General features: G+C 40.2%; 1 protein-coding gene across 4 annotated transcripts in view; it reads left to right on the top strand.

Moving 5' to 3' along the window:
• The window catches only part of PGM2L1 (phosphoglucomutase 2 like 1), a 77,730-nt gene that overhangs the window by 43,579 nt on the left and 20,703 nt on the right, over positions 1-13,448 (top strand). For all 4 annotated transcript variants that reach the window (XM_073334025.1, XM_073334005.1, XM_073334015.1 and 1 more), the window contains 6 exons: positions 1,932-2,038; positions 6,857-6,941; positions 8,893-8,976; positions 12,228-12,421; positions 12,805-12,994; positions 13,174-13,271. In XM_073334025.1, coding sequence (XP_073190126.1) covers positions 1,932-2,038; positions 6,857-6,941; positions 8,893-8,976; positions 12,228-12,421; positions 12,805-12,994; positions 13,174-13,271 — 758 coding nt within the window. The remainder of the gene's footprint in view (positions 1-1,931; positions 2,039-6,856; positions 6,942-8,892; positions 8,977-12,227; positions 12,422-12,804; positions 12,995-13,173; positions 13,272-13,448) is intronic.

Raw genomic sequence — 13,448 nt, 5'->3', positions numbered from 1 at the left:
GAGGCTCGTTCACCTGCACATCCACCAATGTGATCTATGCCATCATGTGCCAGCAATGCCCCTTTGCCATGTACATTGGTCAAACTGGACAGTCTCTACATAAAAGAATAAATGGACACAAATCAGATGTCAAGAATTTTAACATTCATAAACCAGTCGGAGAACACTTCAATCTCTCTGGTCACGCAATTACAGGCATGCATGAAAGTTGTGATATTACAACAAAAAAACTTCAAATCCAGACTCCAGCGAGAGACTGCTGAATTGGAATTCATTTGCAAATTGGATACAATTAACTTAGGCTTGAATAGAGACTGGGAGTGGCTAAGTCATTACGCAAGGTAACCTATTTCCCCTTGTTTTTTCCTTACCCCCCCCTCTCCCCTCCGATGTTCTTGTTAAACCCTGGATTTGTGCTGGAAATGGCGCACCTTGATTATCATACACATTCTGAGGAGAGTGGTCACTTCAGATAAGCTATTACCAGCAGGAGAGTGGGATGGGAGGAGGTATTTTTTCATGCTCTGTGTGTATATAAAAAGATCTTCTACACTTTCCACAGTATGCATCCGATGAAGTGAGCTGTAGCTCACGAAAGCTTATGCTCAAATAAATTGGTTAGTTACTAAGGTGCCACAAGTCCTCCTTTTCTTTTTGCGAATACAGACTAACATGGCTGTTACTCTGAAACCAGTTACTATAAGGTAAGTAACCGTTCTGTCTTCTAGTGCAGGCAGTGCCATCTCCCGTATCCTCCACTGTCTGAAGGAAACCGGAAGCTTTGAGAAGAGTAGTTGGTTCAAGCTTGATCCATTAAGATGGTGACGTTATAGGAAAACACTTCGGAATTGGCAGCTTTACATTCTCATTCTAAGAGAGGGCCACTCAGCACTGGGGATCAAAATGGTGCTTACTGGATGCATCAGTGCTCCTAGATATAGTTGCTACACACCAACAATTGCCATAAACAACTTCTAATATCTAAATAATAAATAACTTAATATTCAGACCATCGTAGACATACTTTTAATTTTAGCATTATCAGTAGTAAATATCCTATTAAAGATAAACAGGGTGAACTAAATACACTTATGGGATAACTGCTTCACCATTGGGAGTAGGTGTGTAAATCTACTTGTAATGAAAAACTGTTGTGTATGGAGTCACATTTTCTAAAGTAATGTGCAGTGTTGAAAAGATAATTTACTTTAGGTAGGAAGTGAGAACTAGTACATATTGTGTTCCGTAGATTGTGGTCTAAACACAAGCATGAGACTTAAGTGAACCACTTATATAGCAAAAAGAAAAGGAGTACTTGTGGCACCTTAGAGATTAACCAATTTATTTGAGCATAAGCTTTCGTGAGCTAAAGCTCACTTCATCGGATGTGAGCTGTAGCTCATGAAAGCTTATGCTCAAATAAATTGGTTAGTCTCTAAGTTGCCACAAGTACTCCTTTTCTTTTTGCGAATACAGACTAACACGGCTGTTACTCTGAAACTTATATAACAAAGTGTGTGTGAATTATTCAGATTTTTCTTTTATGAATTGGTTCATTATTTACAATTAATGTTGTATCCTGTGGATTAATCTCAAGTATTTGCTGCTTCAAGGATTTGTTACCTAATTTTCTGTCCATTCTGCCTGGTTATCTGTTTCTGCTCCCTGACTAGATTCTCATGGGTATTTGCAACCTTTCTCTTCCTGTGAACACTCTAGGAACAAAAATGTACTCGTACTTCAAACGCCATTAAAGCAGATTTTCTGTCTATTTGAACCAGTGTTTATCGTTTTTTATCATTTACCCAGCTCTAGTGAAACAAAAGTCCTTTTCCCCATTATTGTGGCATAATGAATTCTGAACAGAGTAATCTTTGAGCTGTATGTGCAGTATAATGGAGCTAACTCTTCATGCTTCTGTTTTACTGCAGGGAATGTACAAATACCTTGAGAGGTGTTTTTCAGACTTCAGGCAGAGAGGCTTCGTTGTTGGATATGACACGCGAGGTCAGGTGACCAGCAGCTGCAGCAGTAAGAGGTATGAGGATTGATTCCATTTGAAAGACTAGAATTTGAAGTGTGGCTTAGAATGTGTCTCTTCATATGGGGATTTTATCAGGAATTTAGTGTATTATCTATTTAAATTTCTGTAGTGCCTAAGCATCTTAGTCATGGACCGCTCATGCTAGGCACTGTACAGATGCATAACAAAGACAGTCCTTGCCCCAAAAAAGTATACCATCTAAATGCACAAGCACTCTAAAGAACAAGACAGTCCCATGATGCAGAAATCACGATATCTGTGTGGGACTTAAGTGTGAAAGCAAACTTAATGCTAAGCCCTTAGCTTGAATACATCAAAAAAGTGCACGACTGGTTATCGATGTGTCTGTATTGAGTTTTAGTGCAAAACTGTAGTCCCAACTCTGTCAAACTGCACATGTGATTTAAACTTTCATGGTGGGAAAAGGAGTAATTCCTCCTTCAATCCTATGTAACTATTGCGATACCTCTTGTAGCCTCATACACTGATTTGTCTCAGCAGTATGCAGGCATTAACACACACTCTCACAAATTAGGAGTCTTTTCTAATTTCATGCTTAAAAAAATCCAAACTTCTACAAATATAAAGGTGCTTGATGCTGCTGATTTAGCTCAGCCAGGCTGGTATACTACTTTAAAAAAATCTCTTTTAGTATCCTTGCCCGTTTTTTGGGTGTGGACCCCCCCACCCCCCTTGGGTAATATATGGTTTGAAATGCAGAGAAAGCATTCCTGTAACTTCATTAATTCTCACTTGATCATATTACTGCAACTCTTGCTTTACAGTATGTTACAGTACACTTACTATTACACTATCATGTGATTAAAAAATTAAATTCCACTTCACTGTTAAAAAAGTGAACAAAGTGAACATGGTATGGATCCTTAATTTTCACAGCCTGCTTGTTCACTTACAATGACCACCCCCCGCCCCATCACTTTTAATGATCAAAGTGCAAATAATTTTCTGGTTATAAATACCTGTGAAGTTGTAGTTTCAGAGATAAGAAACTGTCGATGAAATTGAACTAAAGTTCCCCCTAGCCCTAATGAAAAGATTATTTTAAAATAAGTTGTATGTCTGTCTGGCAGTAAAGCTAATGACCTGTGTGAATTTCAACTTATCAAGAAAACCCTTAATTAGAGCCACATTCTCTGTACTCGCCAAGGGACTGATCTTCTGCTCCACCACAGAACCTGATACCATACTAATGTGGAGAACTAGAAGAATTCTTTCACAACAAAGACTATACCACCCACAACTACCATGTTTCCGCCAATTAGTCATAAGAAAAAAGAAACATCTGGCTGGACTCCTCACAGAGAATGAAACAACACACTGGATCATTATGTTGATTGCTTCAGGAAAAAAAAATGACTCTGAAATCATTAACATCACATCCACCACAATCTCGCCACTGCCGAGAGGACAGGTACACAGTCCATGAAATCCAACCACAAGATAGTGATCAAACCAGTAGATAAGAGGTGCTGTCATAGTTCTCAACCTCAATGACTACATCAACAAGGCCAACTAACAACTCTGACATCACCTGCCATAAAGAAATCAAAGAAGATTGCACACTACAATTCACCCAGGAGTTTAAGGATATCATCAAATCCTTCCTTCTCGAAACAACTTCAAGAGAAACTCTACAACCTCACCCTTCGTGAACCCTGCCCCCTCCAGGGACCTATTACATGCTTCCCAAGATACACAAATAAGACGGATCTGCCTGGGTTTCCTTATCTAGCTACAATGCTCCTACTGAAGGAATATCAGGACTCTCAGAAAACATCCTCAAACAGTTCACCACACAAAGGGCCGGTTTTCTCCAGGACATGACGACTTCCACCAGAAGCTCCATAACATTAACAGCCTCCTTCAGAACACTGTCCTTGTCACCATGGATGTCACCTCCCTATCCATCAGCGTCTGTCACCCTGACTGCATTTCTGCCTGCCTCAAATATCTACAAGACTAATGAACAACTCTCAGATATCCACCTCAAACACATTGCCAAACTTATCCATTTCATCCTCACTTATAATCATTTTACATTCAACAGACACTTTGCCCAAATCATGGGTGCTGGGATGGTTCCCAAATATGCCAGCCACTTAATGGGTCACCTTAAGGAAGAATTTATGGACAAATGCACCATGAGATATATACTTGATGTGTTCATCCTCTGGACAGATGATCTAAATTTCCTCCATAACTTCACCAACCATCTGTCAAACTCTCTACAACACTCCTAAAGCACTGTCAACTTCCTGGACACCATGATCAACTTCAGCAATGGAACCCTACAGACACTATATACAAGAAACCTATGGATCACCACACTTACCTTCACAGATCTAATAACCATCCACCCACACCAAGAAATGTTCTCTACAGCCAGGTAGTTAAGTACCCCAGAATATGCTCCAAGGAGAAAGTCCAAGCCACGCCCTTAAACCACCTTCTCCAAACAAGGTATGACACTTTGTACCTCAAAGTATCACCCTGGAATCCCCATATTCACCACTGTGATATTATTATGGTATGTTTTATACAAAGTATACTTTGTGAGATATCATTTTGTAAGTCTTGATCTGCTGAACAATAACAACTATTGGGTTTTACGTATTATCATTGTGAATTTGTGAAGTATTACTATATAGGTTACTGACATATGTTGTGAGGTTGGGAACACGCACAGCCAGCCTTTGTTGTAACTAAGGAGAAGCCATCAATAGCCAGATGGCATTAATGGCTCATCAACACACAATCCAGTATCCAAAGACTTCTCGGAGAAGACATGTATGCCATGGGGGTGGACTAACCCATGTCACAGCAAAGATCATTCCACCAAGCTGGAAGAAAGTATAAAAGAGAGACAGTGACATCACTTGGCCTCTCTCTCTCTCCCCTCCCCCTCCCCAGCTCAACACCTAGAAGAACGTCTGAAGGACAAAGACTTTGAAAACTGGGGAAATTTGGCTCCAGGCTGGAAGGTAGTCCCAGCCTGGGTATTGAGGAACTGTAACCTGCTTGTACCATCTGTCAGGGTGAGAAAAGCTGTTTGCCTCAACACTTGCTTAGACTAAAATTTGAGGGTTTAGGAAGCATGTTTATTTTTTATTTTCTTGAGGTAACTATTTCTGATCTTTATGTCTACCGCTTATAATCACTTAAAAATCTATCTTTCTGTAGTTAGCAAACTTATTTTAATGTTTTATTCTTACCAGTGAGTTTGTCTAAAGTGCTTAGGAAATCTCCTCAGGTTACAAAGGTGCATGTCCACTTCCCTATGAAGAAGTGGCTGGCTAATTGCAAGGCAGTATGGTTCTGGAGTGTAGGACTGGAGCTGGGAGGAATTGGCTGGCGCCTCTCTATTGGTTCATTAGTGGCTGTGAGATCATTCATGTATCCCTGTAGTTGGGTGTGTCCCTGCCTGTGGATGTCTCTGTAAGTGCAGTGCCTTTCAGAAGTTTGTAGCTTGACATCAGCATCACAATGTGAGGGGCATCCCAGCTTGGTGGGTTTGGAGGACATCAGTGGTCCTGCAGTCCAGGTTGCGCCCCGGGACACTGTCACACAAGGACACTCCACAGAGAAGTAGATAGCATCATAGAAAGGCCACCCAAATAGTCTATGGGAACTTACTTGGATATGGGAAAAACCCTCAGACCACATCCCTCTGTCTGAGTTGTCACCTACCACCTCACACAGGAACACATCCAGGTGTCGTCAAAAAGTTGCAGCCCATACTTGATGATGACCACATCGTGAAAGAAATCTTTCTCAAACCACCTTTTGTGTCCTTCAATCAACCCCCCCAACCTTGCTAAGCTCATCAGAAGCAAGCTCTCCACAGACCGAGACACGTCATCTCAGTGGCATTAGACACTGACAGAACAGATGCAAAACCTGTAGACAGATCTCCATCCCTACAACAATCAATTCTGCTCTGCCGCCACCCTCCTCCCCCTCCCAACACACCTTTCAAGATCCATGAGTCCTTCACAACATGGTATATCTCATCCAGTGCACTAAGTGCCCCAATAGCAACTATGTGGGTGAAACCAGACAAGTACTTTTTCAAATGAACTCACACTGAAAAATGTTAAGACAAAAACACCATATCACCTGTGGGTGAAGAACTGTCACAAAATGAACACTCTATATCTGACCTATCAGTCCTCATCCTCAAAGTAAACCTTCACAACACCTTCAAAATTTAAGCCTGGGAGCTTAAATTCATAACTTTGCTAGACAAGAATAATCATGGACTGAATAAAGGCACTGGATGAATGGTTTATTACTACAATGTGTAACCTACTAACCCTCTTTTGTCTTTTTTTTTTTTTTGAGGTGTTAACTGCCCACTTCACCCTAACTCTTTTATAATCTGTTCTGCCTTGTGTTTAGCTGTGACAGTACCTTTTCCAGATCTGAAGAAGAGCTCTGTATAAGCTCAAAAGCTGGTCTCTTTCACCAACAGAAGTTGGTCCAATAAAAGATATATTACTCCACCTGCCTTGTCTCTCTAGCAGCTCCTTACAGACTCACTGTCATTCAAGCTTTTTAAGAACAGGTTAGACAAAGCACCTCTCAGGGTTGGCTAGATATACTTGGTCCTGCCCCAGTGCAGGGGGCTGGACTAGATGACCTTTCAAGGTCCCTTCCAGCCCTACACTTCTGTGATTCTATAATAAGAACATCTTGAGAGAAGGCAGAAAAAGAACTTGTTCTTTGGATTGGGGCTTTTAGAGCAGTATTGCAGATAATAGGATTCACTGCATGTTTTTTCTTGTTCAATAGACTTGCAAAGCTTACTGCAGCAGTCCTGCTTGCGAAAGGCGTACCTGTGTACTTGTTTTCAAAATACGTTCCTACGCCCTTTGTGGTAAGTCTTTTACACTTTATTCTATTACAGCTAATGTTTTTAGCATTTCATCAAGGCTGTCATCTTAATTTTAGCTAAATATTTTTCTTGTCAGAAGGCCAGAACGTAAATGGAAGAATAGACTAGAGGTGGAACATTTGACTCCTTAGGAAGACTTAAGAAATCATAGGGCTGAATTCGGTTTTGTTACGCTAGTATTAAATCCATAGTAACTCCATTGCTTTAAGCATAGTAACTGCAGTGAGAAATGTATAACTTAGCAAAACTTGGCCCATAATTTAAGATGGAAAACCGATCCCTTGTAATTTTATTATTCAAATTATTAAACACGTAAGTAGTTCTGTTGAGTTCAGTGGGTCTACTTGTGTTTGAGCATTCGCAGGATTGGGACCTCTAGACTCTTCCCAGGGGTAGGTAGAGGAAATGAAGGATTGTTCTCTGTAGTGTATATTTAATTTTAAACTTCTAAATATCTCCAGCACTGGGGCTTCCACTTGGATCAGCATTTGCAATATGCCAGTTGTTTTAGTGAGTTGGCCCCAGTTGTGGGTATGACTGGTACTATGGGAAGAAATAATTTCATTAGGTTTCTCAGTTTCCTGAATTTTGCTAGTGTGTTTTTTATGAACTCCATTCCTAGTATATTGAAATTAGGTTGCTTGTGGTTGCTACCACCTGTGTATCTATAACCTTGGTATTCTCAATTTATTCAGTGGTTCTCAAGCTTTTTTTTTTCCGTGGATCACTTGAAAATTGCTGAGGGTCTCAGCGGACCACTTAGTGATTTTTCCAGATGTTGTTTGTACCATTAGCTAACTATTATAAAGCGCTTTGGATAAAAGTGCTATTAAAAAAAACTTAATAATTAACGTTTTTTGTTCTACAAGTAAATGCACACAACTCATATTTTAAAATCAGTAGTCTTACCTTTCTAATGTGATGGATATGCCCTCTCTCCCCCTCTGTGGCACCCCCAAGCTGGGGCTGGGAAGGAGGGGGGGAGGGTCTCTCCCCAATCACAGCAGCCCCTGAGCTGGAGCTGGAGAGGAGGGGGTCTCTCCCTGGCAGCCACAGCCCTGGAGCTGCGGAAAGTTGCCTCTTTCTCTGGCTGCTGCAGCCCTGCATGTCCCAAATTCCCCCCACCCCCTCTTCTCACACCACTACCCCCTCCCACCTATCACCTATTCCCCCAAGGCCACCACCTCACCTTACATGTGCGTCTTCTCCAGAGTGCAGGCATCTAATTAGTGGAGCCACACAGGCGTGGCTCCACTAATTAGGTGGGTGGCCCTTCACTCTCTCATGTGCAGCCACCCAGGTGGGTACCTTGGAGGAAACTATCCGCGGACTACCTGAATGGAGCTCGTGGACTACTGGTGTTCCGGGGACCACAGTTTAAGAACCTCTGAATTCATTCCTCCATATTGAAGAACAAAATTACTATTGATCCATGATGGATGGCTTCTCTGCCTTCTGGATTTGTGATTTTTATTTCTATAACTTTTAAAATCTATTTTCAGCTGTATTTATTAGCTTACCAAGTGTTTTGGTGAAATCCTTCATGGATAGGAATGATTTTTGACTTATTGATAGTTGCGCCAGTCTTTTCTGTCCTCCTCTAATATGTGTAATCTAAAGTGGAGGCTTTTCTTCACCATAAGACATTAAAAAGTTGTGTGCCTTGGAGTACCTGCGGGAGATTATCTGTTTTGGCAGTTTATTATGGGAATGTTAATTTAGCAGAGTAACTCTGATCATGCTTTCTCTCACACAACCCATCGCTTATCACAAGAGACACAGTGTGCTGGTTGTCCAACTGTTCAAATGATATCTTTGAAATCAGCCTGTGAAATTTTAAGAACCTATAATACTTACCCCTTAACTGACTTTATACCTTTATGTATTTATGTCAGCTCAGAAATAGTGAACTTAAATTGCTTTTGTCTTTCAGCCCTATGCTGTTCAGCAACTCAAAGCTACAGCTGGTGTGATGATCACAGCATCACATAACCGTAAGGAGGACAATGGATACAAGGTAAGCCCTGTGCTCTTATTTTTGCAAATTTGTGACAGAAGTTGATTTACCAAGTATACAGTGTATGTCACCTAGATCAAGGGATCTCCCAACACATTTTTTGATGGCCTCAGAGTGTGGCCAACTCTTGCTGGTGGCCATGCTGACAATTTTTCCTAAAATACTTAATTAACTTTAGAAAAAACAAATAAATATGTACATATCCAAATTATTGTAATTTATTCATGTAGGGTTTTTTCAGACTCAGTAGTAAAAATAATTTACAGTTGTCTCTGTTCTTTATTGGATCTAAACAAAATAGAAACACATAGAAAGTGCTTTGGATGTTCTTGTCTTTTTGTTGTTTCTTTTGCTTTTTAGGTTGCGCTTTTTTTAATTCTAAAACTTGCTAGCTGGTAAGTCTTCTGCTGTGAAAAGTGATCTTTGTATGTTTAATATCACTTTTCACAGCAGACTTACTCAGCTCCAGCAAGCCCTGGGACAAATTAAGCCCTGGATGGGGAGGGAGGCAGCGGGGCCCAGGAACGATGATGGGCGTGGTGAGCCTGGGGCCAGAGCCTGGAACCAGAGCCTGCCAGCGCGTGGAGAGAGCCTGGAGCCCCTGGACGAAGCCTGCCTCCCCTACCCCCAGGAAAGTGTGGAATTCACCAGCTGCCTGCACCTCCAGCATTTGTGTCTCTGGAGGGGGACAGGGCCCAACCCGCTGCTGGTGGCCCTGGGACTGGGGCCACTGCTCTGTGCCACACTCAGCCCAGGAGGCTGTGGCCGCAAGAAAAGGCCCTGGTGACTGCATTTGAGAAACACTAAGATGCTACAACAACTGGCACTTTGTAAACATCTAATATATGAGACGACTTCTGGAGTTTTTCTGTCTATACCCATTAGAAGGAAAAATAGTTTCACATAATTGCTCTATTTTATTGGCTTCTGAATTATACCCCCAGTTTTCTGAGAACAGAAGCAAGGAAGTTTCCACTTCAAGTCCACTATAGGTCTTGAATACAGATGAGGGGAAAGTTTGCAACTCTGTTCCTCTGCCATTCATTACACATAGATGACGCAAGCATCTGAAGTAAAGTACTTTCCCTCCCCAAGCTGATAGTCTGAAAATGAGGTTAGAACTGAGCCCAACCTTTCTAGAGAACTTTGTCTAGAACGTAGTCTAAAAAAAGATCAGTACTGGGAGGACTTACTTAAAATACCTTGTATACTGGAGTTACTTTTGAGATTCTGTTCTGTTTAATTGGTGGCTCCATTTGTCACTTCCATCTTTGATTAATTTGGAGCACTGTATTCAGCCACAATATTACATATTGCTCGAACAATGCATGCTGTATTTCCTCTTTTTGTAATTCTTTGTGGAAGCCTGTCCAACGTGTCAGGGTTTGAACTTGACTGTACATTTAAAAATATGCATTTAACCTTTGAAAACTTAATACACAAGATAATGAGCAGGGGTTACATGGAGCAATTCAAAATAAGAGTTGAAGTCAGCATTTGGGGTGTTGGCCTCAGTGCTGCTGTCCATATGAAGTACTTGATTTGCCTTTTTTCCAAAAGAAGTAGACCTGCATTGTATTTATCATCACCCAGGCTCCTTATCCTTGGGTTTCCCAGTTGCTTTGTTTTTTAAGCTCCCACTGCATTCACATGTGTGGTACAAAGAGCAGCTACTTGTGTCAGTAATTTTTGAGGATTTGACTTGGTTGGATGACAGTGTGACCCTTCAACTGGATTCAGTTATGGAACAAAGCATCACATCTTGGACGTTGCTTGTCTATCTTGATCTCATTCATTTCTAATCTAAAAATGTGGCCCTGGGTGGGAGTGGTGCTTTTTTAAAGGAAGTAGGATTTTATAAAAGTGGTGGTTGATTTTCTTCATATAGGACTTCGAGGTTAATATTTTAAATAGGGCTGTCAATTAATCGCAGTTAACTCACGTAATTAACTCAAAAATTAATCACAATTAAAAAAAATGAATTGCGATTAATCACAGTTTTAATCGCACTGTTAAACAATAGAATACCAATTGAAATTTATTAAATATTTTATGTTCTTCTACATTTTCATATATATTGTATTCTGTATTGTAACTGAAATCCAAGTGTATATTATTTTTGATTACAAACATTTGCTCTGTAAAAATGATAAACAAAAGAAATAGTAATTTTCAATTCACCTCTTACAAGTACTGTAGTACAATCTCCTTGTCTTGAAAGAGCAGCTTACAAATATAGATTTTTTTTTGTTACATAACTGTACTCAAAAACAAAACAGTGTAAAACTTCAGAGCCTACAAGTCCACTCAGTCCTACTTCTTGTTCAGCCAATTGCTAAGACCAACAAGCTTGTTTACATTTACAGGATATAATGCTCTTATTTACAATGTCAGCAGAAAGTGAGTATAGGCATTTGAATGGCACTTTTGTAGTCAGCATTGCAAGGTATGTATGTGCCAGATATGCTAAACACTCGCATGCCCCTTCATGCTTTGGCCACCATTCCAGAGGACGTGATTTTATGCTGATGACGCTCGTTAAAAAAATAATGCGTTAATTAAATTTGTGATTAAACTCCTTTGGAGAGAATTACATGTCCACTGCTCTGTTTTACTCACATTCTGCCATATATTTCATGTTAGAGCAGCCTCGGATGATGACCCAGCACATGTTAATTTTAAGAACACTTTCACTGCAGATTTCACTTAAGAGCAACACTCCCATGCAGAAACTACAGAACCCAAATCACCAAAAAAAGAAAATCATCCTTCTTGTTTGTCTGAGCAATTGGCTGAAGAAGTAGTAGGACTGAGTGGACTTTCAGGCTCTAAAATTTTACATTGTTTTATTTTTGAATGCAGGGGTTTCTGTACATAATTTACATTTGTAAATTCAACTTACATGGTAAAGAGATGCACTACAGTACTTTTATTAGGGTTTAACAGCATGATTAATCGTGCGATTAATCACAGTTAAGTTTTTTAATAGCTTGACAGCCCTAATTTTAAAACATAGGTACCTGATTTTAGGCATCCATAGTCTGATTTCAGTTGGGGGCCTGGGTGTTCAAGAACTCTGAAATCAGTCACCTAATTATGAATTTACGTATCTAAAATTAGATACTTGAAACCTTTGGCCTGAGTGATCCCAAAAAAGTTCTGGAGAACTAAACCAGTCTGATACTGTGCTTTGCTACAAGTTTCTTGCCCATGTAACACACAGTTCTAAGTGTCAATTTTTTTTATGCCAGGTTTATTGGGAAAATGGAGCTCAGATCACATCTCCTCATGACAAAGAGATCCTGAAATGTATAGAAGAATGTGTTGAACCATGGAATGGTTCCTGGAATGAGAATCTAGTAGACACCAGTCCTCTTACACGAGATCCTCTGGAGGAAATTTCTAAAAGCTATATGGAAGATCTGAAAAAGATCTGCTATCACAGGTGGTGTATGAGAAGAATATAACAACTCCCACACTCTAATGCAGGGTTCACTTCAGAAACTTGTCAAAGTGTAATGGTTTCTGACCAGCAATGACAAATGTAGGTCAAACCTTAAAAAATAAGGGTTGGAAAAGTACTATATGCAACCAGTCAAGCAGCAGAGATCCCAGTTTCCAGAGTGAGGAAGAATTGAGCCAGCAATCTTTATTGAATGCCTACAGTTGAAACTTTCCTTTTTCACATTTTTTTGAAGACATCTGGAGAAAGAACAACTTTATCGTAAACTTCAGTCATGTTGTCTTGGCATTTCACCATGGTTCATGATGTCACAGCATTTTGTGAAATAACCTATAATGTTAATTGAAGTCTCTTTTCTTTTTCAGGGAACTGAACACAAAGACCAACTTGAAGTTCATTCATACATCTTTCCATGGCGTTGGACATGACTATGTCCAGCTGGCTTTTAAAGCATTTGGCTTTAAGCCTCCCATTCCAGTACCTGAACAAAAAGATCCAGATCCAGATTTTTCTACCGTTAAATGTCCAAATCCTGAAGAAGGAGAATCTGTGCTGGTATTTAGTTTTTTAGTTCAGTCACTTTGTTTTTCAGTTGGGTTTCCACTTGTTTTGAAATGGTAATGCAATAAAGTCAGAGACCTGGGTGTGTGTGTGAATTTCAGCAGAGTTAATACACTTGAGGACCACAAATGAATTTGACTATTTGCATATAATGGCTAAATCGCCTTTTTCAGGAGTTGTCTCTGAGGCTTGCGGAGAAAGAAAGCGCCAGAGTGGTTGTGGCCACTGATCCTGATGCAGACAGATTGGCGGTGGCAGAACTACAAGAGAAGTAAGAAATGGGACCTTTCTTTTTAACCTTGCCTTTGAGAGAAAAGGGGAAGGGGAACTAACTACTCCATCCTCTGATGTTGATTGTCACTTAGATTTCCCAGTTTATTCCACCATCCCTAACAACGTGACATTTGATCATATTGAGATTTATTTTTAGTCTTCATTTTTTCTTACA

This window comes from Lepidochelys kempii, chromosome 1 (assembly GCF_965140265.1).
Source record: "Lepidochelys kempii isolate rLepKem1 chromosome 1, rLepKem1.hap2, whole genome shotgun sequence".
Taxonomy (NCBI): Eukaryota; Metazoa; Chordata; order Testudines; family Cheloniidae; genus Lepidochelys; species Lepidochelys kempii.
This window is presented reverse-complemented; position numbering and strand designations above follow the sequence as displayed.